This window comes from Pseudoliparis swirei, chromosome 12 (genome assembly GCF_029220125.1).
Source record: "Pseudoliparis swirei isolate HS2019 ecotype Mariana Trench chromosome 12, NWPU_hadal_v1, whole genome shotgun sequence".
Classification (NCBI taxonomy): domain Eukaryota; kingdom Metazoa; phylum Chordata; class Actinopteri; order Perciformes; family Liparidae; genus Pseudoliparis; species Pseudoliparis swirei.
Genome location: NC_079399.1, coordinates 11,262,241 through 11,290,042, shown reverse-complemented (window position 1 = coordinate 11,290,042; position 27,802 = coordinate 11,262,241). Strand labels below are relative to the sequence as shown.

General features: G+C 43.1%; 1 protein-coding gene across 6 annotated transcripts; it reads left to right on the top strand.

Annotated features, from left to right (window-relative positions):
• LOC130202379 (rho-associated protein kinase 2-like) lies at positions 1 to 27,442 on the top strand. Of its 6 annotated transcripts, none has more exons than XM_056427867.1 (34): positions 1 to 388; positions 4,355 to 4,436; positions 5,112 to 5,212; positions 5,806 to 5,943; positions 7,295 to 7,555; positions 8,202 to 8,346; positions 8,460 to 8,598; positions 10,299 to 10,390; positions 12,758 to 12,917; positions 14,077 to 14,164; positions 14,289 to 14,368; positions 14,841 to 14,889; positions 14,977 to 15,112; positions 15,450 to 15,541; positions 15,784 to 16,030; positions 17,271 to 17,377; positions 17,581 to 17,740; positions 18,032 to 18,192; positions 18,529 to 18,713; positions 18,909 to 18,978; positions 19,131 to 19,234; positions 20,352 to 20,538; positions 21,005 to 21,098; positions 21,388 to 21,482; positions 21,735 to 21,923; positions 22,055 to 22,223; positions 22,505 to 22,714; positions 23,318 to 23,385; positions 23,484 to 23,572; positions 24,012 to 24,090; positions 24,221 to 24,488; positions 24,615 to 24,894; positions 25,956 to 26,036; positions 26,739 to 27,442. In XM_056427867.1, exons 1-33 carry the CDS (start codon positions 293 to 295, stop codon positions 26,029 to 26,031), a joined length of 4,497 nt encoding a protein of 1,498 aa, XP_056283842.1. In that variant the 5' UTR covers positions 1 to 292; the 3' UTR covers positions 26,032 to 26,036; positions 26,739 to 27,442. The 6 variants fall into 6 exon arrangements, with proteins under 6 accessions (XP_056283842.1, XP_056283843.1, XP_056283844.1 ...); XM_056427868.1 differs by lacking the exon at positions 25,956 to 26,036 and adding an exon at positions 25,664 to 25,745; XM_056427869.1 differs by lacking the exon at positions 26,739 to 27,442 and adding an exon at positions 25,664 to 25,745 and having other exon boundaries at positions 25,956 to 26,041.
• Positions 27,443 to 27,802: the final 360 nt, after the last annotated feature.

Genomic DNA, 27,802 nt, shown 5'->3' with positions numbered 1-27,802 from the left:
TCAGATTTTGTTGATTCTACCTGGGAGCCGACGGGACGCACTTTAACGTTGAGTCTCTCAGTAGTCCGATCAGTTTCCACTCTGTCGTTAGATATTAATGCTAAAAGAGTGAAGCAGCTGATGAATAATTAACCGGACAAACAACTGAAGCGGCATTTTACAGAAGAGCTGACATGGAGAGCTGAGCCAAGCAGGAGCGGAGTTCGCCGACTGTCCCGAGACAAAAAGGCGCCTACAGGTGTTTTTTGTTTTTGTGCTATTTCATTCGACCTGGAGCCCTTGCGCTGTAATCATGCTCGGTGCGGAGAGCAGACTGGAAAGCCGGTTGAACAAGCTGGAGTCCCTGATGAGGAACCCGCAGTCGGGACTGAACTTGGAAACCCTGCTGGTGAGTTTGTCTTTACCCTCTCGGTCTGATACAGGTAGTTTGGGCCACACTTTGACTGGAAGATAATAAGTCACACACACACACACACACACACACACACACACACACACACACACACACACGCAAACACACACACGCAAACACATAGCAATGCTCTGAGTTGTTATTTTGTCATGATCATAGTTTACCTGAAGAGACATGCCTGTTGTCTTAGAGGAAAGCTGGAGTAAACTAAACAATCACACTCTGCTTTATTATTACTTTGGCTTTCAGTCAGGGATGCAGCACATATGTGTTTCCTTATTTTACTTTTTGAATACAGTTTAACCCTCATTGTTACAGTTTTAATGGAAATATATAATAGGAAATTGAGTTGGATAACCAAAAAGGATATATTTACAAGAGGAGCATTTACCTGAACAAGGACATAGACACAATAACTAATCAGTGCCCTACCTAAAACCTGATTAGTCTCTTTGTGAGTCCTCTAATTGCCATGTCCTCTCTGACCTGTCCTAAGAATGCATTTAGCAAACATTGATATACTACTGCCACTGCTAATCTTCTCTGACAACAAATACACCTTCTTTTTTTTGCTGATATGGATTCTTTTTTGTCCTGGCCTTCTGTCTTAACAGGATCTCCCACCAGGTCACAGCCTAAAACTTGCTTTACTTTGTTAGGTCCACACACAATGCACAACCAATCTTCCCAGCAGTGTAATTCCATTTGAAAATATGTTAAGGCCTTTCTTTCAGACAATCCAGATACCTGACGCGATGCCAAGACTGGATTAACTTGTTATTCTACATGGTTATGCTTTTGTCTCGTAAAAAACGATAATGTAATGGGCAACACGACCTCTTTAAGTTATTCCGCTGCTTCATTACAGGTTTGATATCAACAGAACACGACCATTCTTGGTGGTCAGTTAGGTTATCCTGGTAGCATGAACCTGGAGAATCATGCTTGGAGTTTAATTTGTCAGCATGATTAAGAGACAAGATAGTTAAAGGAGATTTGATGTTGTATGTACAGGCGGCCACACAAAAAACTCTTTCATCTGCAACACGTCCTGTTGGAGGAAACCATTCCCATGCTGCTGAGTCACAATTCCAGTCCAGTGAAGCCGAGTCCGTATCGTGATATAATCAGACAACAAAGTGAAGTCATTCCATTTAAGGACACGTTGACTGTCCGTCAATTATTTCCAGTTTTATCTCTCCAGTCAGCTGAGTCTGACTCCAAGCAGCTCTGCCGTGGACCCGGCTTCAGCCACCGGGCCGCCTAATGCACACAGGAAGCTGAAGTCACTTCCTGGAATTGAGTTGGAGTTAACTTGCTGTGACCTCACATCACTATTTCCTGTTGGTCCGCAATCATGTTTGTTGTGTTTGCACAACAGATGTGTTCTGAATTTATTTCGATTTTTTTCCCCTCCAATCTGTACAAGAAAAGGATTTCGGACCTAGTCGATGAAGCTTTTTTCAGAGATACGTTTTTGTTGATTTTTATTTCTGCATCCATCTCCTTTGGACTTGTAGAGACTTGGTCTGTGTCGGCAGGACACATTTTCCTTTTTGATTCTGAGAACCTCTCCATTGTTGCCGACTAAGGCAGTATCAGCTCATGTGGAGTAGGTGAGAGGTGTTGTCTGAGGCGAGGTGAAGATACACCACCATGCCTAAACTGCAGGATCGTGTTCAGATTTGTCCAGATTCCAGAAATTAAAATCCAACAAGTTTCATCGAATTTTCCTCGTCTCTGGCTGGTGGTCCTCAGCTCTTCGGAAGCAAGAGATTTGAGTCCTGAACCCTTCACATGACAAGATGACTCGTGCTGACTGTCCTATGTAAATAATGGAGACAACAATGGTCATGGTAGAATAATGATAATATTATGATAAAGAACAAAGGCCTCTTTGAGTAGTGTAATGCAATTTTGACATTATGTTACTTAAAAAGACTGCAGGTCTTAGTGACTCCCTCTGTCTTATGGTGTCCTTCTGCAAATCTCTCTCTCTCTGTCTGTCTCTCTGTCTGTCTGTCTGTCTGTCTGTCTGTCTGTCTGTGTGTGTGTGTGTGTGTGTGTGTGTGTGTGTGTGTGTGTGTGTGTGTGTGTGTGTGTGTGTGTGTGTGTGTGTGTGTGTGTGTGTGTGTGTGTGTGTGTGTGTGTGTGTGTGTGTGTGTGTGTGTGTGTGTGTGTGTGTGTGTGTGTGTGTGTGTGTGTGTGAGAGAGATGCACATTTACAGGAGGCGCCAACATTTTTTTGTACCAGGTGATTAGATAGAATAATAGACATGCTCATCCTTTTTATGTTTTTAAAAAGTGGTTTCAGAGACATGGATATAAAACAGGATGTAGCTGCCCAAAAGCCTCACATTCCAATGGACTGCACACACACATACGCACACACACACAATTTGAAGCTACTGACATTAGATTATATTTGCGATAAAGTTCAACATTCTCACAGACTGTTGAGTTGCTGCTCTAATGCAGTAACCATGGCTGTTACTAGGGTTGGGCTACAGAACAATATTACATCAATAGCTTCATTTTAGACAAGATTTTGTCTCATATATATCGTAATATGTAATAAGTGTTGTCGTTTGCAGCGTGTAAAGGCTGGCGGTGAAGTGATGTACCACTGGATTTACAAGCTGTCTATTATTATTTGCTTTTACCCAACTTTAACATGTTGTCTACATAACTGATGATTTTTAAATAAAACAATCTCATTGTGTAAAAATATCATGGGGGGGAAAAGCACCAATAGTCAACAATACAACCACGGTGCCGTATCAATATCGAGCTATTTGGTTTAAAATTTAGTTTTTTGACTTTCTCCATATCGCCCAGCCCTAGAGACGAGACCCCACACGCACACACACACACACGCACACACACAAATGGTGTAAAATGATCACAGATCCTAGCACGCTTGAAACCATACGCTGTTTGTCCCACAATAGCTTCTGAGCCTTTCGGTCTATTTACACCCGAGTGGTGGGGGAGATCGCTCTGCTTCGCTGCTATTTAAAGGTGCAGAATTGTTCCACATGCCCCTGCCCACCCACTCACATATCCCTGAACAAACAGTCGGGTAGACACCGCTGTGGCTCAACCACTCACACACACACACACACATACACTGGATGACTCCATTTGACCCTTGTTTCTGGGGAACAGAGGGTCATGCTCCTCACCCACCTGCCCAGCTGCCCTACCAGCCTCATGTGTTTGGATCCCGCAGCCATTTTGGTTCTAAGTGGAACTCAACACCGCTGATTTAAGCACTGATGACTACTGAGGCCCCGACTTTTATTCTGATGCTGCCACTGGCCCTCGGTGCCGAGCCACGGCGAGGGCTTTGTGTTTGTTTGGATGGAGCGGGTGTTGGTGGGTCTGTGTTTGGGCAGGGGGCCGAAACAACATCATGTGACTAGCTATTGTTGTATGACCTGTTATGTCTTTATACCCAGCCTCCATTGTCTAATTGTCATTGTTTTGTTATGCTGCACATTAGCAATCTCATTTTCTCTTCCCGTCTTGTTGCATTTCGGAGCTCACAGCTCGCAAGAATGTCATTATTTCTTTCCTTCCTTCCTTTCTTCCTCTATCTTTTATCAGCCGGCAGAAGGTCAGGGTTGTCTTGCAAGACTTGTCCTACCCAGATTAACAAGAGACTTATAAAAAAACAAAAGCAATAGATATTTCTTCCCATCAAAAAAGATGCTTGAAATCCTCTTAAAACACATTTTTTTTGTGTTTCTCTATTTATTAGGAACATGAAACTCATTTAATCATTCAGCCGAACCCGACTATTGGAATCCCAATTACTTTTTTCTATACACCAGGGGTGAACCTAGAAGATATGTTATGTTATTTATTTATTTTAATTCACAAGCTGTTCCTTTTTGTTTTCAGATGTTGATTTAATATTTTGTCTTTTCTGTCTTTCAGGATTCCATGAATGCGCTGGCTCATGATTTGAACTATCCGGCCCTGCGGAAAAACAAAAATATCGAGGCCTTTCTGATTCGATGTAAGACCGATAGTGTGTTTGGTGAAGGTCAAGATTCTCATGTTTGACTTGGAACAATAGCTATAAAGTTGTAAAATACGAACCAAAGCACTCTCATGAGGGATTGAGTATGATTCATGTTTATATAATAGATATTTAACTACTTGTTGAACCTTTTTAAGAGAATCCTTCTTCTACAGACTCCATATATAGTAGTTTTAAGCAAATGGTCACATGAGAGATACAAAATGTAGGAATAAACTCCTCTGTGGTCTGATTCTGGTGTTCAAATCAGACACTATTTGGCCCTGACAGATTCTACAGCCAAATTATCAGTACAAGTTAGCTTTGTGTCCCTTTTGTACAGAAAGTTTTGCCTTCTCATCCATATTTTGTGAAACCTTTTGCTCTTTAATTTAGTTTAGACTGTGCCTTATGTTGCAGCACTTCTTCTAAAAAGCTCTTAATTCACACCACCCACTGTACTTCTAATCTGTCTCTGGCTTTAATACATAAGAGAGGTCTGACTCATCATTAACTTTCTCTGTGGCCGAAGAACACTTCCGGCCCTGAGCAACGTGTAAACTCTCAGTTACTCGTGATCAAGCAGTTAACTACTGACTCTTTCCTTTGAACCTAATCGGCTGGAGCTTGACCTGTGTGTTGTCACGGTAACGTTTTTTGTCCGTCCTGCAGATGAAAAAACGGCGAGTCAGCTGCGAGACCTGCAGGTGAAGCTGGACGACTTTGACAAAGTGAAGTTGATCGGGAGAGGAGCCTACGGGGAAGTGCACCTGGTGAGGGGTTAATGTCTGTGCCGAGTCTGTTTTTTTTATTTTTATGATGCTGCTGCAGGGCAGTTGGATATGTTCTACAGATGTTGCTGAATACCAGAAATGTGAACCGCTAGAGGGGGCAACGATCTGTTAATCTGCCAAAATAGAAAATGTGCAAATTGATTCAAACAACATTGGCATATTTCTTCTCATCATGACCCACTTTAAGTTTCAAAATGTTATTAGTTCAAGCAGGCATTCCTTCTAAACTCCCAGTGTTCCCAGATGTTTGCCTCTCATGCTAGTGGAAGCTTGAATCTGGTCTCTCCCGAGCGTCTAGTGGTAAAAACAAGTCTGGACAGGCTCAGTGTGTGAGAGAGGAGTGTGAAGTCTGGTGTGGGGGTGTGGAGAGGACGCTTCGTATGTTTGTGCTTGAAATCCTGTGTAAGCATGTCTTTCTGTGGGTGTGTGCCTTCAATTACGAGCGCCCCTCTTCCTCGGCTCCTCATGTGATCTTGGTCATTGTGACATTCTTACAATCTTGTTCCTATTGTGCAGTTATCATTGTTCACACGCCAGCGTCTCCTCTTTGGTCTCCCCCTCCTCCACTGCAGGTCCGCCACAGGGCCTCGGAGAAGGTTTACGCCATGAAGCAGCTCACCAAGTTTGAGATGATCAAGCGGTCAGACTCCGCCTTCTTCTGGGAGGAGAGGCACATCATGGCCTTTTCCAACAGTCCTTGGATCGTCCAGGTGTGCACAGCTTTTATTTGATTGAAAACATATTATGTAACATAGCGGAATGATTGCACATCTAAACAAGAGAGAGAGAAGCTCAGACACAACCGCCCTCCGCTACAGGGACTGAAGAGGTGGTTGCCTTTCTGAACACGCACGTCAGACACTTTTTAGAAAGCTTAGTCTGATTGCTTCTCGTCTCTGTCCTGAGATAAGAATATTTAAGCTTACATATACAAGATAAATAAAAAAACAATACACACAATGCACAGTACAAATGAATGAAGCTATAATATGTTTTTTAGAACTATGCTTATGGCCAATAGGAACTTATGTAATAATTCAAAGTAAAGTGCAATAAAGTAAATTAGGAAACCGTTAATTAGTAATATGAGAATCATGTCCAAATGACGCCCAGAGGGACTCGCATTATTTAAATGTAATGTTTTCATTAAAAAAATTAGAAAGACAATATTTAAACAATACGGTGCTCGAGGCAGTACTCTGTCGTCAATAATGTCCGCGTCAAGGGTGTTTCAAGGCAAACCCTTGAAGCGGGCATTATTGACAGTACAGTACTGCCTCGAGTACCTTATTGCTTTTATAATACGGTTGCGTGCGACATTATGAATAGTAAGTAAATAGTAAGCTGCCTTTCAGCACAAAATAGTTGTCGCCACCAAACGTTGTGTATCGCATTTCAGTAGCCGAGAGAAAATAGTCCCCGGCTGTTTTGTCTGCATAGCAACAGTCCAAAACTGAATATCTTTCCAACTTTACCGCACTTTGTTTTGTCGTGTCAAACAAAAACATTGTCTGTGGACGTGAACCCGCTCCATCAAACATCAGCTCCGACTCAACATTCAGACGTAACTGCTGGCCTCTAGTGGCGGACAGTGTTATAGAAATCACCCTGCAGCATTTCATTCATAGCGTCTCTGGTTCTGGTCTTCAGGTCTAGTTACTGGTTTCTCTTCACCAGTTGGTGAAGCAGTTCATTGCCCACTTCGTTTGGCTGACAGTGTTTTTTTCCGTTGCGCAACATTTCATAGGTCTCACTTTCTTTCTTATCTCTGCTAGCATGACGTCTACCTGAAGTTTCCTCTCGGCTAACCACTCATTTAAAGTCATTCCCACCAGAATATCAAAGTTCACACGGAACATGTTTAGTAACTGTCAATCTTGAACTGACAACTAATGGCTGATTAAATTACACCTCGTGACTCCCTCTCAACCAATCAGAATGCTTGATTTCATCTACCCGTATTATAATTAACATTAAAAAGCATATAGATAACCGGCGTGATGACAGTGTTTTATAATATCCCGTGTCGGGCCTTAAATGACCGTGTGTGTGGTTTCCTAGCTGTGCTGTGCTTTCCAAGACGACCGCCACCTGTACATGGTGATGGAGTACATGCCCGGAGGCGACCTGGTCACGCTCACCATGAACTACGACATGCCGGAGAAGTGGGCTCGCTTCTACATCGCTGAGGTCGTGCTTGCGCTGAACACCATCCACTCCATGGGCTTCATCCATCGGGACATCAAACCCGACAACATGCTGCTGGACCAGCACGGTCACCTCAAATTAGCCGATTTTGGCACATGCATGAAGATGGACTCGGTAAATTAATGTTATCATCATGTCGTTGTTGTTTTCCAACGTGTTGAACCGAGACGGATCAAGATCGGGACATTGGAATGTTTTATATAAGAAGACTTTACTCCTTTTTGTCGAAAATAGTCAGTTGAATAGAGAGTGAATTGACTTTTCTGTCTTGAGACGAGTCCTTTTCCCCAAGCGCTAGAGCACCACCAAGTGTTCAGGATGCAAAGTGAAGATAAATGCAGCACTCGCGTGTCAGATTGTCAAAAAGGCCCCAGAAGTAATTGCGCTAAACAACCAATCTAGAGTACGGCTGAGGTCATGCCTCTGGTGTGAGGGTTTGTCAGCCTTTTTGTTTTTACCACAGCAATTTCTAAATGGCCGGTTCAACAAGTTTAGAATTTCTGAAAGTCCACCAGGAGACACAAAGTGTTTTATAAACACGGCCAAAACAGTCCAGTCGAGACCTTTTTACAGTTGTCTCAGAATATCTGGAGCATTGTTAAAAGTTTTTTCAGAGACAAAAAAACACAAATGTACATTGCTGCCACAGTCCCTGCATTGGAAATCAGTTTTATTGATTCCCCTTCTCCCCAAACTCTACCAACCTTTTACTCCCCTGCTTTTTCTCTCCAGTACATCTCGTGTGTTTCTCTGTTTGCAGACGGGCATGGTGCATTGTGACACGGCTGTCGGCACGCCGGACTACATCTCCCCTGAGGTGCTTCAGTCTCAGGGTGGTGATGGGTACTACGGCCGGGAGTGCGACTGGTGGTCCGTAGGAGTCTTTATCTATGAGTTGCTGGTCGGTACGTGACCCACTACACGCATCATGATCACTTGTTGTGTTGTCTGGTAGTTACAATCCTAAAGATTTGCATCCTAAAAATCTGTCATGGTACATAATGAATGAATTTTGCAGGTGAAACTCCCTTCTATACCGAGTCCCTGGTTGGGACTTACGGGAAGATCATGAACCACAAGAACACGCTCATCTTCCCAGATGACGTGGAGATGTCTCAGGCTGCCAAAGACCTCATCTGTGCTTTTCTTACTGACAGGTTTGCACATAAAAACTCTAAATCATATAAAATACCTCTGCTTTTACAAGATCTCAGAGCATTCCACAATTTCCGGCGACTTGTCATGTGCATACACAGTTCCATGTTCTATGCTACTGCGTGTGCTATTCTTATTATTTTTAGGATTTAGCTGTTCGTAAAAGCAATACACAGATATGAAAAATGATGAGTGTAAGCATTCTGCCAAAGATTAAACGGGTCAAAGTTGACAAACATCGTCCAGATTCAAACACATTGCACAACCATCAGGATATATCCACCAAATGTTTTTAGATGTCTTAGTTTGTCTCAATACGTGACAGCTCCCCCACCTTGTCTGTGGCTCCATGCTCATCTTATTGGTTTCTACTGAAAATATAGATCTTTAAGAACGGGTGAAAGATATGTATATTATTTTTAATTTAAAAAAACCTAAACAATGTCAGTATAAATAATATTGAGTATCAACAGGCATATCCTTTAATAGAACTAATATTCTATCTTTAATCAGTTTGCTTAAAACCCATATCTGTGACTCCAAACCTGAGCGTACAGCAGTGTTGATCCCAGCTACCATCTAAACACAAGAAGTGCAGTTTATACGTGCGTAATAACATATTTATAGTATTAAAGGTTAAAAAAATGACATGACGGTGTGGTTCATGTACTTGGTTAGTGGCCCATCCCCCTGGAAGAAACCACTTCCTGTTTACATTAGTAACCCCGCCCCCAAATAGGACTTAAACACTGGCCCTTTCTGCTTCAATACAGAGGAGCCTTTCAGTTTTCCTCACTCAGTTTATTTACCTTCTCGCTCACTATTCTCTCACCACAGACAGAATGTCACATGTGTGCGGCTGCCCAGCCACACCCACACACACACACACACTCACTGACTAATGCATTCATTCACAACCTAACCCATATGCTCTGTCACTGTGTTGCTGAATCCTCGTAAGCACTATCACCATTTCCCCCTCCTTTCCACCGTGTTTCTCATCCCCTCATAGTTTATAATGTTCTTCTTCCGCCTTTTTCTCGGTTCCACTTTCCATTTCTCAATGCTCCCCCATATCTGGCATAACTTTCTGCGTTGCACTCCTGCAGTTTTCCAGGCATTGAGACACGGCCCGTTGCATGTCAGATTGTTCAAATATTTGTTGGGGTTTAAAAACTCTCTCTTCCTCCCCGCCCCTGCCCCCTCTTGCTCTTGGCTGAGTCTGGAATGTCCCACACGTGGCAAGCCCAAACTGCCCCACCCCTCCATCCCTGTACCCAGCGGTGGTGGAGGGAGGGAATGGGGACGAGAAAGGGAGAGAAGGAGCATGCAGATAGTTTTAGGGTGAGAGGGGAGAAGGAGGGAAGGCGGCGGCAGCTCTAGCAGTCAGGTCTGAGTCAGGTCTGAGTCAGTCACAGTTGTTGATGTTGGTTCCTGCTCGTTTATCCTGCCATCTACGCCCTTTCTCCTCCTGGATCTACATTATCTGTGTTGTTGGAGGAGATTCCAGTGTCCTCCAGTGGTCATGCAGCACTCCATGCTGGTCAGTGTGGTCAGTCCCTTGTGGTCGCTCCGCTCGGCTGTGTGTTTGGCATGAACATGGTGATGGTGGGTGGAGGGGGCGAGCGGGGTTGGTGGGTGGGTGGTGGGGGAGGTTGTGTTCAGGCTCTGCTCACAGTCTTGGTCCTGTTGCTGTGTGCAGGCAGGTTCGTCTGGGCCGCACTGGAGTGGATGAGATCAAATGCCACCCTTTCTTCAAGAACGACCAGTGGACCTTTGAGAACATCCGAGAGAGTAAGTGTGTGTGTGCATGCGCATGTTTTATACATAAATATATCCCCACAATGCCGGGGCAGATTTCTCCTTTTCCATCTGTGTGTTTCTTGTTCTTTTCCTACCTCTCGTGGCCATTCCTCCTCCTTTTTTTGTTGCTCTCGGCCCACTTCTTATCATTCCCAGCCCGCTCCTCAGTGGGTCTGCTTCCTTTTAACTCTGGTTCATAGTTTATTTCCATCTTCTGAGCCATTAAGTCTGCACATATTATACACATGCTCTCCATATGTCCATATCCTTTAACAGTATATGACTGGATACTGTGAGGAGCTGCAGAGCGCATGATGCATGAAACCTGAAAGATAACCAGCTGCATATGGGCGCCACTCCAAATTAATAGATTTAAGAGATGGAAATGGAGAAAGTAAGCAGATTCTATACTAGATAATAACATACCAGCAACACACTCAGTTTAAGATGTTATAATAACTGTGACAATACATTTAGGTTGTTATATTAACTGAGTTTTGTGATATTTTAAGTATTTATATTGGTTAAATGCAAAATATTTCTATTTAATATAAGACTGTAATAATTGATTGACATTATACAAGTATGGCATAATCATTGTTTCATTTCCATTTACAATTTTACTATACGGAGAAAAATAATTCAACATCAAGTCATCAATGCAAAATCTGCTTCTTGGGTTTTGAAAAAGAGATAATGTATTCCTTTTTTAAATTAATATCTCAAATATATTTAAAAACAAATAAAGGTAGCAAAGATGACATAAAAACACATTAACTGATCAATTAAATAAAAAACAAATCACTTTAAATGCTGTAAAAAGGTTCTACGCTTTTTTTATATTTATGTTAAAACTGTTATCATATCCATTGGTTGTCGTGCTGATACGTTCAAACTTAATTAAGAAAATAGAGAAAGTGATCTGTGAGGGCTATGAACAGGACCTCAGTGTCTGTATATAATCACATGCAGCTCTTTCTTCTGGCCCTCCGTCTCTGCTTCACCTGGCTCTGATGAGGAACAGACAACTTCTGACTGGCAGTCTGGAGCATAAAACCATTACTGTGCCACTGGTGTGCTGCTCTGTCAGTCACACACACACACACACACTTACACAAAACATGATCAACAGGATGACTTTACTCCCTGCTGACAGTGCCCACGATGACTCACGTTTGGACTCTATTGAAGATTCTCCCAGTATCATGGTGATGGTTATCATGGTTTCAAGTCTTCGGACCACTGAAAGTGCTTTAACACCACATGACATCATTCACACCCATTTACACACTGATGGGAGGGGCTACGGTTCCACCTGCCCATCAGAAACTAACATGTACATACATTCACACACCGTTGGCACAGCTGTGGGATCAATTAGGGGTTGAGTATCTTGCTCAAGGACACATCGACATTTGCTCGCGGGGCCGGGGATCGAACTGCCGATAATCTGATTTGAAGAACGACCTTGTTCACCAATGAGCCAAAGTCGCCCCGATGGATGCTGGGGCGGGAGGCAGCGTTCCCCGTAGCGGCGGGTGGGGCTGCTGTGTGGACTGCTCTAATAAGAGAGGCGCTCCGGTTTGGAGGGTTTGCTCCCGCTCGCTCACTTTCACTGTGGCCTGTCATTAGCTGCCCGCTATCAGAGAGCATTCTGGGAAGTTGTGCCACAAGGGCCCCAATGGAGCAGCCTGTGTATCTGTCAGACTGACCACATTTTTGGCTTTTTTTCCTCTTCTGCCCCTTCTTTTTTTTTACGTCCCCTCATTTGTCTCTTTCCTGTGCTTGATCCCTCCCTGTACTTTCTCCACCGGCTTTCAGTCACATTTGTCACGCTGAGGGTTGTGACTTGACCCGACTGTAATGAGCTCTTTGCTCGGAGCCAGAATTTCGCCGGTCTGAGGAACTCGATCCGTAATGGTGGCTTTTTTTTCTCAATTAGGAGCTATTTATAGGTTAAAGGACTAGCTTAGTTTTATCTGATTGGCTCTTTTATACATTCTTGTCTGCCTGTTGTGTTGTGCAGACTTTTACAGCTTCTCTAAGGAGCAGCCGTTTGGTCTTGGTTTGTGAAAGGCACTGTGTGAGCGGCACAAGGCGAGCACTGTACGAGAAAAGGAGTGGTGTCAGCCTCACGCCAACCTGCAGAGCGCTTACTCCTACAAGCAGGGCCCAAGTTGGCATCGAGTTTACTCAGGAACACACCTGAGGAAATGCCAAGAGTTTGCTGAGGATGTCCTTTAATTTAAACGGCTCCAACACCAGGTTTTAATCTTCGATAGTCTCAGTTTATGTAACACATATTTGTTTGCTCCTCTTCCCCTTCTCCTCCATCACGACTCCGTTTCTGTCGTCCAGCTGTAGCTCCAGTTGTGCCGGAGCTGAGCGGTGACATAGACACCAGTAACTTTGACGACATAGAGGAGGATAAAGGAGATGCTGAGACCTTTCCTCCACCCAAAGCCTTTGTGGGCAACCAGCTACCATTCATCGGCTTCACTTACTTCAAGGAGGACCAGTAAGTGTTTTATTCTCACGGCTCATATGAGTTATTGGCTTCTTCTCTGCTGTCGTGTATAGAAAGTGTGTCTGCATTTGCTGGCCAAGTGGCCATATATTATTTTACTTACTGAACTTCTATTTTAATGAAAAAAATGTAGCTCCCATGTGTGGGAACTTTCACAAGGGCTTCTAGACTCAGGAAATGGGTTTAAGGACAGCGCCGTGCCTGAAATGCAAGAGGTATAAAAAGAGCTTTACACTCATACCTTTAATTCAGCCCTCCACCAGTCAGACACTGTATGCCTGTTCAAGCTCCACACTGCGACCTTGTTCTGACAGCCCCTTTAAAGCCCTCTCTGCTTCTGATGGAGTCTAGTTTTGTGAGCTGGTTATGATCGGTAGGAGAAGTAGAAAACATTTAATGCACTCTTTTAGCACTTTAATTAGTAATGCTTCAACCTCAAAGATTGCTTTTTAAAAACCTTTTTACGGTTCAAGCAATTTATTATCTATTTTCAGTCAAGGCCAAAACTATGCCATTTGCTTTAAGAAATATAAAAACCAATCCAGTGAACAAGTGTAAGCAGAATGTAGCTTGAATGTGTAATAATAAATAAAAAGTTAATTTCAGATCAGTCTTTCTCGGCTGTCGGATACAATGCATCCTTAGCTGTCCATTTTTAGAATATAACTTTTCTAAAAATAATTTTCTTTGCTTTTACATTTTTGCACACTGCAAAAACAGTTTAAGCTTCAGGGCTTTAATTGTTTAAAATTGGCTGCAGATTTCTCTGCATTTCTCAGTGATGTGGCAGAGGCTTTTATGGCTCCCAGAGATAGTGGCCCATCATCAAAAGTCCACCGCCATATTGGTTAACAGTTGGAAACCAACAGTGTGGGTTGGAGACATTCTTGAGGGTTCTCCAAAGGATTTAAGAAGAGGCTTGAAAGATCTTCAGCTTTTTTTATACAATGCCACAGTTTTGTGCTGAGTGCCGAGTGTTTTCTTCCCGGTTCTGAAGTGTGCCTTTTGTGAACGTTCAGCTTCCTCTTGACAACCCAGGTGGCATTATGGAACTGGAAAGTGTTGGGTGTTGTCAGAGCTGGAAAGCCCCTGCGGGTACAGAAAGTGACAGACGTTCATGGTTCTCCTCTGTCCCTTCTTCCTCCGTCAGGCTGCTGAAGGGAAGTAACAACCGCTCTGTGGAGGAGAATAAGGAAAAGTCTGAGGAGAAGGAGAATTGCTCAGAGAGTAAGGAAGAGGTAGGTGTTCTTGTGCATGTGGTCTTGATATTATGGTAACATAGAGGAGATAAAAGACATAGAATAAATGATGTAAATGACTATTAGATAATAGGATATTTATTTTCTCTGTCTATCTAAACAGCTACAGAACAAGCTTCATCAGCTGGAGGAGCAGGTCGACCATGAGATGCAGGCCAAAGACGAGTTGGATCACAAGTGCAAGTACGAGCAAACAAATAACACTGAAATAAGGCTGAGCTGAGGAACAACTTTTGACACGACAACATTTTGACCATTTAATGCAAACCACTGTTAACTTTTCTATTTTGATAACGCATCCAAGTTACAAGATTACATCGTAACAACTTTGAGTTAAGGAGGTGTAAGAATGTCCTGAACTGAACATCTGACCATCCAATTGTTATACAGTATTTTAAAGCTTGCGAATGAGACATTTTATTGTTGAACATCAGTACATACATTTTGAGACATTGGTATAATTAGTATTAAAAACACCCACCATCTCTGTGAAGATTGAAATGCATCCTATAAAGCCGATGTTTCTGAGTTTCCGATGAGATAGAAGTTAAAAATAAAATAAAATCCCTCCAGTAAAGTAAACATTGTGTTTGTGACCTGGTGTCTGGTCTTAGTTTATGATTTGTGTGAAGAATAAAACTCTTCTCTCCTCCAGAAATGCCACCAACCGTTTAGACAAGCTGGTCAAAGAATTAGACCAGGAGGTAAGGTCCCTCTCCAACCCTGGACCTCATATGATCGAGTCGGTAATCCCTCCACTCATCTTCTCTGTGTTTTCCTTTCTGACTTAGATGAGTAGCAGGCAGAAAGTGGAGGCCTCCCTGAGGCAGCTGGAGAGAGAGAGAGCTCTCCTGCAGCACCAGAGCGCCGAGAACCTGCGCAAGGTGGAGATTGAATCCGACAGAAAGCGCAGCCTAGAGAACGAATGTGAGCACCTGGAATGTTCCTACACATTTTGCCTGTAATTTACAAATAGAATCGAAAATTAATCTGATTTCATGTGAAACAGATCAACCAGCTGTTTAGTTGTTCTCCTTTTCATATATTTTACTTGCAAAATTGTTCTCTCAGTCTGACTGTTAACTCGTGAAAACATTGTAATAAACCACAAGGATGTCTGGGAGCTTTGCATCCCACTGTTTATCTCTCACTATATATTCTATGTTTGTATATGCTGACTATCAGTCGGTGGATAGTGGAATCTCACTACTGAATGTGTTTTATCACATCTTGCATTAATTCTTTTATTTCTCTGTATCTTAAGTGAATAATCTGAGGGACCAGCTCGAGGATCTGAGGAAGAAGAACCATAATTCCCAGATCTCCAATGAGAAGAACATCCAGCTACAGAGACAAGTGAGGGGAAGCTTTTTAAATTCCCCCAACTAGTTTTTTTTAAATTATGCTTCACTGTAGTTTTCATACTTATGTAAATCAAACATGCTAATTTAATAATACATATTCAAGCAAGCAACTGTGACTGGGGTTTTCATTACTTCTCTGCTTTTTCCTAATTAAATCATTTTCAAAAGTGCTGATGCGCTAAAAGAGTTCAGCCTGCAGGGAAAAGATTAATCTGGTCTGTTTCTCCTCTGCAGCTCGAGGAGGCCCACACCGTGCTGCAGGCTGAGCAGGAGGCGGCAGCACGGCTGAAGAAGAGTCAGACGGAGGCACAGAAACAGGCTCAGAGCCTGGAGGTCGGCCTCAGGGAGATGCAGGAAAAGTGCAGCCAGCTTGAAAACGGCAAGATGGAGCTGGAGAAGCAGCTGATGGGGCTGCAGGCCGAGCTGGCGGAGGAGAGCAGAGACCATAACCTCCGGACAGAAACTATAGCTGACCTGCAAGGTGAGGCGTGGCTGTCTAATACACTCTGAACAAGCAATAAAATAAATGTTGTTCAACGTGGCTTAAACGCGAGACTACGGAACTTTTGTGAGGAGAAATATGTCGCTCCCTCTTACAAATTCAAAGTTCAATTGAAAAACGAAAGTGTTTTTAGTTCATTACATGCAGAGGTGTTGTTGCCACAGCTTTATTTATTTATGGGGTTGGCTGTAGCTCATGGAGGTCGTCCCGTAACCACAAGGTAGTCGGGTCGATCCCCGCTCTCCCCCATCGTTGCATGCTGAAGTGTCCTTGAGCAAGACACTGAACCCCCAGTTGCTTCACTGCAGCCCACTGCTCCTTAATAACTAAGGACGGGTCAAATGCAGAGAAGAATTTGCCCACGGGGATAAATATAAGTGTACATTTCTTATTTATTTGTTCTGGTATGACCCGTGGAGTTACAGAAGCTGCTGTTCAACTATAGTTACATAGTCTCACTTCATTAGTCTGTTTATTCGCACAGTGGTTGGAAATGAACAGCAAAGCAAAGAAAAACAGTGTCAACCTCCGACAATCCTTATTTTAAAGCGTTTCATATTCCAAACTTTAATTTGTCTATTGAAATGTTGCAATTTTAGCAGAGTTAGGATGGACCAGTCGAAAGGTTTATTCACTGACGCGAGTGCAGGTAATACGAATCAAATTGATCTTCATGGGCTCAGTCGGTACTCATCGCAGTAGCAGGAAAAAGGGCATGACACAACTTGGAGGCTGGACATGGTTATTAGATCGTTTTTTTGGACCAGTCCTTGGGAAATATCTGATCATCGGTGGAAACATCTGTTCAAAAGGCTCATGTGAAGCACAGCGGGCCAGAGCCAGCACCTCTTGTGCTGTTTGGAAACTTCAACTTGCTCAGTCCATGCAGAGAAGAGGCCAGTCGCTGAGGTCAGAGGTATCAAAACAAAAGTGTTGCCTGTTTGCTGCGATGGCTCGTGCTTTTTTCCCCTGGTAAAACTCTACGTAGGTGGACTTGGTTAAAGGGGAAATTAACATGAAGTGTGTTGTTCTCCATACATACATTGGTGGGAGCAGGAGCATTATGTAATGTATCACCTAGGATTTGTTTGAAACTGTCAGGTACATTTTCTAGTAGTTTTCTTTTCTTCCATTCACTGCACTCCAGGTCCTTCTATATTCCTTTTTATAATTTTTTTGTCATTATTTCCTCATCTCTTTTCCAATCAATCCACCTTAGGACGTATCTCTGGCCTGGAAGAGGAGGTGAAGGAGGTGAAGTCATGTCTCTCCAAGGTCCAGGCTGAAAAGGAGCAGCTCCATGAAAAGCTCAATGATCTCGAGAAGGTTGGTTGTCATTTCTAATTGCTGATTTCCAATGTGATGATGAAATCGATTCTCTACCAAGAGATATCCCTGCTGCAAACCTCAGTTTTCTAGATTATGTTATTATTGTTCTCCAGCATTTTGAAAATGAGCCGTACACACAAAACCACCCAACGGTAATGATAGGCAATAAGACGACCCAATATCCCCTTTTAATTCTCTAGGAGAAGAGCAACCAAGAGATTGACTTGACGTTCAAGCTGAAGTCGCTCCAGCAGAGTCTGGAGCAAGAAGAGGCCGAACACAAGGCCACCAAAGCCAAGCTCGCAGATGAAAACAAAACCTACCAGACCATCGAGGAGTCTAAGTCTGAGGCCTTAAAAGGTGAGCAGCAAGTGGGAGGACAAAAGTTGTCGGATGGATAAAGAGCTTCAGCATATGATCCATAGGTTTTTAATGTGCTTTACTCGTCCTACTTCACACAAATGTAATTATAAACCAAAAAGATTATAAACACGAATACTTTCATAATCAATTATGAAAGTGGAAAAAGTGTCTTCAGTGATTGAGGAAGAACCAGAGAAGAAATGAAAGACAAACTACAACTCGCGGGCACATCGAGAGCAGGTTAGGTCATCCTCCTGAGAGTTTCCCTGGTTGTCTTGTTTGGTCCAGACATGGAGAGCAACCTGCAGGAGGAGCGCAGCATGAAGCTGCAGATGGAGGGAAAGCTGCTGCAACAAGAGAAGGACCACTCCATGCTGGACTGCGACTACAAGCAGGCGCAGCACCAACTGGACGAGCTGCATGCACAGAAGGAGAAACTTTGTGAAGAGGTGCGTCCTACTCCTAATCAATGAATTCTAAGTAAAAGTCTTTTTTAATACATTTTTGATATTTGCAGATTTTTTATATATCATAACCAGTTTTTAACTGATGTTCAGATGAAACAAGCAATGGGGAAATGACACTGTGAACTCTGGAACCTTGTGATGGGCAGTTGTCCTTATTTCTCAAGGATCAACAGTTTGATAAAGTAATCCATAATGAAAATAAGCATTACTTGCAGCCCTAACTCTTTGTTCTGCAGCTTATTGTTCCCCATAACTGTCAATTAATGCCACCACTGATGGTGTGTGTGTGTGTGTGTGTGCATGTGTGTGTTTAAGCAGGTAAGGAGCCTGAGCTTGCGTCTGGAGCAGGAGATTCACAAGCGGAGCATGAGCCAGAGCGATCTCAAGATGCAGAACCAGCAGGTGTTGGTGCTCGGCTCCTCAGAGAAACAGCTCAAACAGGAGCTCAACCACCTGCTGGACATGAAGCAAGTCCTGGAGAAAAGCAACCAGGCGCTACGCAGGTCAACACACACATAATGGCCTTTTAAGCATAATGAATATTAAACAACAACAACAATGCAGCTGTGTTTGTTGTCATGTCGTTGGCAAATTGTTGTGGAGAGTCTCATTCATCAAATGTGATTTGAGCAAAGTGCTTTGGCTCTGGTGGCGAGTTGGCCTGAGCAGTGATTGACAGATTGCTGGTCCTGTTCCAGGGAGAAGCTGGAGGCTGGTGGCCAGCTGAAGGAACTGAAAGACCAACTGGAGGCTGAGCAGTATTTCACAGTAATTCTAATCCTCTATTTTTCTTCTTTTGTGCACCTTGTCTTGCAGAGTATAAAAAAAGAATAGAAATCGATCTATAATATGGGGCTTGAATGGGAAGATATGTGCAGAGAACTGAAATGAACTGACTCTGCGTCTGTTTTCCTCCCAAGACCCTTTACAAGACGCAGATTCGTGAGCTGAAGGACGAGTGTGATGAGAGGAATAAGCTGTTCACAGAGGTGCATCTACGACTGGCCGAATATCACGATGAGAGGTATCCAGTCAACTCCAGCACCAACACTAAAGTCCCCTGATGTTTCTATTCGGTTTTAAACATGAGCATAAATCACAACTTAACAACACAAGAAGAGAAAAAGTTACAGATTCAATCCAACACAAAACATGAAAGATATGAAATTACATGAAATGTTAAATTATAGAAAATAAAAGTATAAAGCATGAAACACAAACAAGGTGTTATGCATGTAATTAAAGTGTGATTAGAAAAAGCTTTAGAAACGTGTATGTTGAGGTTTTAGAGTTAATGCTCAGTGGCACCCTCAGGTCACTACACAGATAACACTAAACTGTTTTTTTTACAGAATGCAACAAACGTCCAAATTAGTGTTATTCGCCTTCTGTGAATTCATCTCGGGCAAAATGGAGGACCTATATCTTAACTGAATGTGTAGTGGCCATGTGTCCAATGAATCAAAAACAAACATGAATCAAATTGCCACTGACGCACCATGGGGGTTTGTGGTTTACGCAGCCTAAAGACAGCATTGTCCATTCAGGATTCTGATCATTTATTTAACTAAACAAAACGAACAAAGGAACTCCTTACACTGCCTCTCCTGCGCTGGTAAAAAGCATAGGTCTACCCAGGTGCATGCTGGTCCTGTATCTGCCTACTCCTACATATAACGACCGGTGCACACAGTGTTACCTAATTAGCAAACAAATGAACAACTAAAAGACTAAATATATCTAGACAACAACAACAACCAATTAAAATAAACTCAAAACTATCACAAGAAAAAGCTATTACATCGAACCTAAATAAACAAACGGCCTAAATGAAAAAACAATACTACCTGTCAATAAATTAACTAAATACTAATATCAAATAGCTCCAACTGAATGATTTAACCAGATAAACAGGTTCCCTTGAGATGCACTACAGACACATATTAGTGAAGACAAAAAGTTCAAACTATAATCTAATGTAACAATTGACAAAAAAGTAAATATTGAAGATTGTGTGTCCACTATCGGCAGCCTACTTGTCAATGGCATGATATCAGCAGGGTACTGCAGTAAAAGATGTATCCAGTTCTAGCTGTTTAATAGCATGGTTATAACGGTTCCTTCCCATCCTCCATCTGCAGGGATTCTATGACAGCCCAGCTGGAAGCCAGTTTGACCAAAGCTGACTCAGAGCAGCTGGCTCGCTCCATCGCCGAGGAGCAGTACTCCGATCTGGAGAAGGAGAAGATCATGAAGGAGCTGGAGATCAAAGACATGATGGCAAGACACAAACAGGAGCTCCGCGACAAGGAGGCCACCATCAACTCGGTGAGATTAGAGTTGGGTCCGCCACCATTTCTCGCTGAAAAATGTAAAATTCCAATATTGGGCGGTTTTAATTAAGGACTTTAAGACTTACTGTACCAAAAGTAGTTTAAGTATTGTAAAACAATCTGTTTATTTCACATCCACGTTTGCTAGCTTGTGGTCTTCTGCCTTTTGTTGGCTCTTTGCTATCTTTCTTTCTCACTGCTGCCACCAACTGTTGTTCAGTGGAACAGCCTGAAAGTGGAAAAGAAAAAGATCCAACGGTCAGAAACTCGACAGGCCTTTAATTAGATGATTTACAATCAGGTAATTGTCTTTAGCGGCAGTTGGATTCAATTTGAAGAGCAGCAATGACAATCACAGGAGTTTGGATCAAACCGATAAAAAAACGTGAATACTACGAACATATTGTTTTTGAATGAATAAAGTTATCTTGGATTGTTTCCTACTCTAACTATCTCCACAGCTGGAAGAGTCCAATCGCACTCTGACGGTGGATGTGGCCAACCTGGCCAGCGAGAAAGAGGAGCTCAACAATCAGCTGAAAAACATGCAGCAACGTGAGTGTCATTTGAAATGAATGAAAGAGATTTCCACTGGAATTACCTTTCTCTCGGCCCTGTGTGTTGAAAAGCTGTCTTACATATGCAGTTGGTTAATGGGATGAGGTGTTTAGAAAATGTCACGAACAGTAGCCATTAATCTGTTCATCTGGGAACCCGAGTGTGTACAACGGCAGAATATCGGTCTTCAAACTTGCACTTTAATTAATGTGCGACTTCTCTAAGAAAGTAAAGTAGGTAACATTTATGAGTCCTGAATTAATATTCTTCTCTGCTATTTATACAGAGCTCCAGAAAGCCAAGGAGGAGGAGAAGCAGATGAACTCGCTTAAACTGTCCTTTGAAAAGCTGCTGCAGAATGAAAGGACACTCAAAATTCAGGTGTGTGTCTGAGCGCCTCCACAGGTCTGGAAAGCATGGAATATTGTCTATACTTTCCTACTTTTATAGTCTGCCTTTTTACAACTGTTATGTCACATCATTTGTTGTTAAGAATGTGTTGAAATCTGGGCAAAATAGCTGAGATTTGTTTGATCTTTCTTGCAGCAACATTGATATTTCCGCGTTTGTATTTACTGAATTCCCAAATATATCTCTGACGAGCTATATCGCCGTGTTGTTTTCCTCCCCAAGGCCATTAACAAGTTGGCCGAGGTGATGAACAGGAGGGAGACGGTGCGAGGAGGCCACCGAAGCATCGACACGGGGGTGCACAGGAAGGAGAAGGAGAACAGGAAGCTGCAGCTGGAGCTGAGAACGGAGAAGGAGAAGCTCAACAGCACCATGATCAAGTACCAGAGAGAGCTGACGGATATGCAGGCGGTCAGTAGGCCGCCACTGCACGCCAGCACGTCGACAAATGGCCCAGATACATCCACTTGTGTTACTCTGACGGCAAATTCCAGGAAATACATTGAACTGCACTCGAAAACCCGCTCGCTTGTGTTCTCCAGCTGATTGCGGAGGAGAACCAGGTGCGTCTGGATCTTCAGATGACGTTGGCCAGCAAAGACAGCGACATCGAGCAGCTCCGATGCCAGATCACTTCCCTCAGCGTCCACTCTCTGGACTCGACGAGCATCAGCAGTGGCAACGACCTGGACATGGGTGACGGGTACCCAGGTAGACGCACCGTACTTTAATTTGGCCCCAACATGAACACTCCGACGCCGAGGGCCAGTGAGCGAGAACACTTGTGCATGAACTTCCTGCATTCCTCTTCCTGCAGTCTCTCTTCCTGAGTTTGTGGCCTTTGTTTTTTTTCACTTTGAATCTCTTCCAGGCCAATTGTTATTTGACCTCTTCCTCTTTATGCTTCTTCTTCTTCCTCCACACCCCCTTCCCCCTTCCCACCCCCCTCTCCTCATTTCACTTCAAATGTCCTCATCATGGTCCGGGCACAGTACGCATTACTCACTCTCACACCTCCGAATCAATGTCCTTCACCTATCAGCGCACACACAAATCTGTCTGCATCGACACCCGGCCCAGACTTTCCTCTGCTCACACTCTCTTCGACTCTGAGGATGAGGATGAGGAGGAATGTGACGGGCAGGTGGAGCGGGGCCACCGTCCCCTGGTACTCACTGAGCCCCCTGAGGCTGCATCTGCAGGTGACCCTGCATGGCGGTTCAAACCTGTGATGGGGATGCAAATGAAAAGTGCAATTGATCTAACAAATGTTTATAACATTAACCTATCGGAATATTTCCAGAGTTGTAAGATTTGATTTTATTTGTTTCTTGACTTGAAATAGCCCAAATCCTGGTTCAACCCCGCATAGTTTCTGCTAATCCCTCGACTCTGTTGAATGATGCTGCTGGCCGGCTTTAGTTACATTCATCCCACTGCAAAAGATGTGGGGATTTTGTTTTCCATGAGCGGAGTTGGTGTGTTGAGTGTTTCCTCACACAAAAAGAAGACGCTGTCCGTTTAAATGTAATTCTCCCCACGGAGACACCTGCGATGTCTTGTGCTGGATCGTCCTTATGATTCATAAAGCTCCCACTGAATAGCCTGTCGTAGAAATCAAGTAGCAAAGCTTTACGCCGCTTGCCCTTTGGTCATCGCGGTGAATCATTTCCTCTCCAATTGATGAGGGTTCTGTTAGTGCCGCCATTTCAAAATGTCACGGTGTTCTTTTAAGTGGTTCAGAATATTAAAGGCAGCTCTCCTCTGTGTTGTTAACATCTTCCGTGTTCTTCTCTGTAAACTAGACTCGAGGCTCGAGGGCTGGATTTCGCTTCCGAGCAAGAACACAAAGCGGTTCGGCTGGGACAAAAAAGTAATGCACTCTTATCTCATATCTACAGATCTGTTGTATTTGTAATCAGCCCAATGTCCCCCTCTAACTGGTTGGCATGTGTTCTCTTTCCTTTAAAGTATGTCGTTGTGAGCAGCAGGAAGATCCTGTTCTATAACAGCGAGCTGGACCGAGAGCAGGCCAACCCTTTCATGACCCTGGACATCGAGTGAGTGATTTAACACGTGGTTTGAACACGTAAAACCCAACAGTTATTGATAATGGTATGAACAATGGGAATCTGATTTTGGTGCAATATGAAAATGTAAGTGATTGTGTGTAGGTGGGCAGACAATTACATCAAATATATAAAAAAGTGTTTGTCACCGCAATCACCAAAGCTGCTTGAACGTGCAGCCATGACTGGCCACCCTAAGTATGATGTCGTTTACTGCAGCCCGATGTGAAAGTAGCCGTGGACAGACGGAGGTGCACACTCTCTCACTCATGCACACATGTCAGCGATGACATTATGATTTAAATATACAGAAAAACAAGACAAGACGGATGGTAAAAAAGCAGTTAAAACTCTATGTTGTGCACTTATTTATTACCCTCGTTATCCGGGATCTGCTCTTAACTATTCCCCCCCTCTCTCTCTCCCACAGTAAGCTGTTTCACGTCCGACCTGTCACTCACACTGACGTGTACCGTGCAGATGCCAAAGAGATTCCAAGGATATTCCAGGTAATGAGCTCGGACACTTCCTGTCCACGCCTCTTTCGTTTCCCTCCTCCAGCCTGTCGGTATGAATCATGTTCTCAATTCAACTGTCTACCTCAAGAAGTTAACTTCCTTTTCCTTTTCCTTTCCCCAGATCCTGTATGCCAATGAAGGCGAGATTAAGCGTGAACAGGAGCTGGTCGTGGAGCCCGTGGCGTACAGTGATCGTCCCTCCTACATCGGCCACAAGGGTCACGAGTTCATCCTGACTCTGTACCACTTCCCCTCCAGCTGTGAGGCCTGCACTCGGCCCCTGTGGCACATGTTCAGGCCCCCGCCGGCCCTCGAGTGCCGCCGCTGCCACACCAAGTGCCACAAAGATCACCTGGACCGAAAGGAGGAAGTCATCGTGCCATGCAAGGGTCAGTACACCGAGTCGAGAGTTGGTGTAGAACTTCGGACCATCAACCACACCACTGTGTGATGAATTAGGTGTTATAACAGTCAAAGTGATGTTTGCGATCTGTTTGAATCCCCTCCTCGGACAGTGAACTACGACATGTCCACTGCCAAAGATCTGCTGCTGCTGACCAACTCTCAGGAGGAGCAGCGGCGCTGGGTCAGCCACCTGCTCAAACGCATCCCCAGGAAACACCCGACGTTGAGTCCTTCCTCCGCGGCACTAAACAACCTTCCGGAAGCAACGTCACGTTCCTCTCCTCGAGGCTCCCCGCGAACTTCACCCAGGGGTTCGCCTCATATGTCCTCCCACCGCGGCGCCATCAAGATCCAGGCTAGCAGACAGCCACAACCGTCAGGGAAAACAAGGTGAGGCCTGGGAAGATTTGACTGCATAGAAACAATCCTGTTCATCCGTCAACCATATTAAAGCTCGGCTGGCTTCTGTTTTTTGTACAGTAACACTTTTTATTTAAAATATTGAAACTCCAGAAATATATTTCTTCATTTAACACAAAGGGGAGGGGGTGAGGGGACACTCGCAAACAAAAATGGACATTTCGGATTTTTGGGTCAAAATATTTTTGGTCCTAATCAACATCTCCTAATTTTCTATCACTTGATCTTGTCTGTGTCACTAGAAAACATATTCATTGTTGTCGTTATGCAGTCGCAAACGTAACTTTTTGTGTAGATAGAAAATAAAATGGAAAAACTCAAAATATTAGGGAATTTTACAGAAATCAATTAAATTTCAGTTAACTTTCTTCTTTTTTTTTAACTGAATCAAAACCGAAACAACTAGCCTTACTATTACTCACTGCTTTGTTGTTTCTGCTGATGCGTCTCAGTAGAGTATAGTCTCTATAGCTGAGGCTAACTGGAATTAAACAGGGTTCTTGACCATTTTCATAACACTGTATGCAGCATTAATGCTGCTTAACGCTGTATGCAGCATGAATGCTGCATGACCCTGAATGCAGCATTCATGCTCCAACTCTAAGGGTCAGCAGCCACCTAATGGAGTAGGAAACCATGACGAGAGTCACTAACTGTAACTGTCGTGTTTTCTGCCACTGACTAAGACATTCAGTTGAGTTTGCTCTCTGTCACACTCTAACTGGCTCTCATCCCTTAGCACTGGCCCCATGCTCCGTATCATCCTCCACTGACCTTTGACCTCTGACCCATCATTCTAATGTCTCTCATGCTGGGAGACTGTAAGTAGCAGAACTCGTTGCGCCTCTCCGCCATCCTTTACGCCGCGCTGACGTGTCCATTAACACCAGCATCATCCTAACGAGCAGCTGCATTAACTACCCGCTGCTCGACACTGCCCCCTGCTGAACTTGGCCTGTATTGCCCCATCAGTTATGAAGCACGAGAAGCCTTTGACCCTGAGATGAACCTCCTACTTGATACTGTTTCAGATTTCTTGAGTTTGGCCTCAACGACTGGAGTTGGCCGTTGGATGATGACGATATTGATGATGATTTGTTCTTCTGAAGGAAGTGAGAGGGGGGGTACGGAGGGTAACTGGACCTCAACATGTGTGTTTGCAGTTCGGAGGCATGTGTTTTTGTGTGAATTTTTTATTTTTATTTTTATTTTTAAAGTTCAGTTGAATGGAAATTCAGTGTTTGAACAACATCGTTTGTGAGGTGTGCTTACTGCACATGCAAATTGAAAACAAAGAAAAATTGATATGAAGGTGATCTTGGTTTGCAAGAAGCACAATATTAAAGCAATAGTTTGTCAGACTAGGAAATGCACATATTAGATTTCTAGCAGAGAGTGGCGTGACAACACAAATCTCATGTCTGTACATTTAATATGAATCTGCAGTCAGTTAACTTAACATAAACCTGCCCCCCCCCTCCTTTCCACAATTTATACTAAGCTAACCATCTGCTTAGTACAGACATGTGTGTTATCAATCTTGTCTCTGAACTATAGTAAAAAAATAAAATACAACAAGCGTATAATTTGCTTTCATATTTCACCTCTTGCAAATGTCTACAGTCTAAGGTTATTCCCATATCTGTGTTGTTGTTGTTGTTTTTACTGCACTGTGTGTTTAGAGGAGAGATTCCTCGTTTTATACGTGTGGATTTTGTGTGGGCGTGCCTTTGAAGTCCAGCAATTCTGTTGGTAGCATCCCAGGTTCTCACATAATTCTCTCTCTCTCTCGCTCTCTCTCTCTCTATTCACAGTTAACCCTGGCTAATCAAAGATGTGTCTTTTCATCCTTGTGGAGTCCTGCGTGCGGTCTGGAAGCAGTGCCTACATGTGTTATTTCTTCAGGGAAGTAGACTGAAAAGCAAACGACGCTAATCACGGACAGAAGCATTCATAGAAACTGGCAGTTGTCATGAGAACAGGGGCCGACTGTCATTTTAAGAAGAAGACAATGAGCATTCATATTAGAGTGAGACTTTGTCTAAAAGGAAAAAAACACTGTGATTTTAAACTGCCTTATTTTATAACCATCATGAGAAAAACATGGACTTTTTATTCTGTCAGAGGCGGTGACTCACATGGATTTGTTTGAGGTGTTTGGCATGTGTGTGTGAACATTTGTATATAGGATCAAGAAGTCTGTGTATTGTAACACAGAAAGTGTAGCTTATAGTTATGATTGTTCTATTTTTATGGTTATAAGTCAGCAGCACATTTGAATAGTATATGCTTGTCTTTTAAATGAATACAGTTTTCATTACATAAAGTGGATTTATTACCACATAAGACAGAATAATGTGAATTGAACAAAAACAATGTGCTTTCTATTCGCCATTAATGAGAACTTAAAATAAATTCTCTGACCCAGAAAATTGTTTCAATTCATGTTTCATTCATTGTTTATATGAATTCAAAATGTTGGCATTGTATCAATATATAAAAAAAGCATGAGAAAGATTTACAGTGTGCCTCATTTGTCACCTTTCTATCTGACTTGCACTCCATTTAAAACATAGACAATGCATTTAGCGGAAAAGATTGAATGAAATCTATACAGATAAAATATAGTGAATGGTTTTGCCAGGAAGAATTAAGTTCACCAAGAAACATGTTTTATAACGTCTGTTTAATCTATTGAAGTCTTCCTGAATTATTAGTGATCAGTGAGATGTTAACGGTCTTAAGATATCCTCATTAAAGATCCTACAGTTGTTTCCACATTATAATAATACTGAAGTGATGTCACATCATCGACATAATGAACACAAATGTGTTTCAGGAATATTGTAGTGCTGCTTCAGAGGTGTTACATCTGACT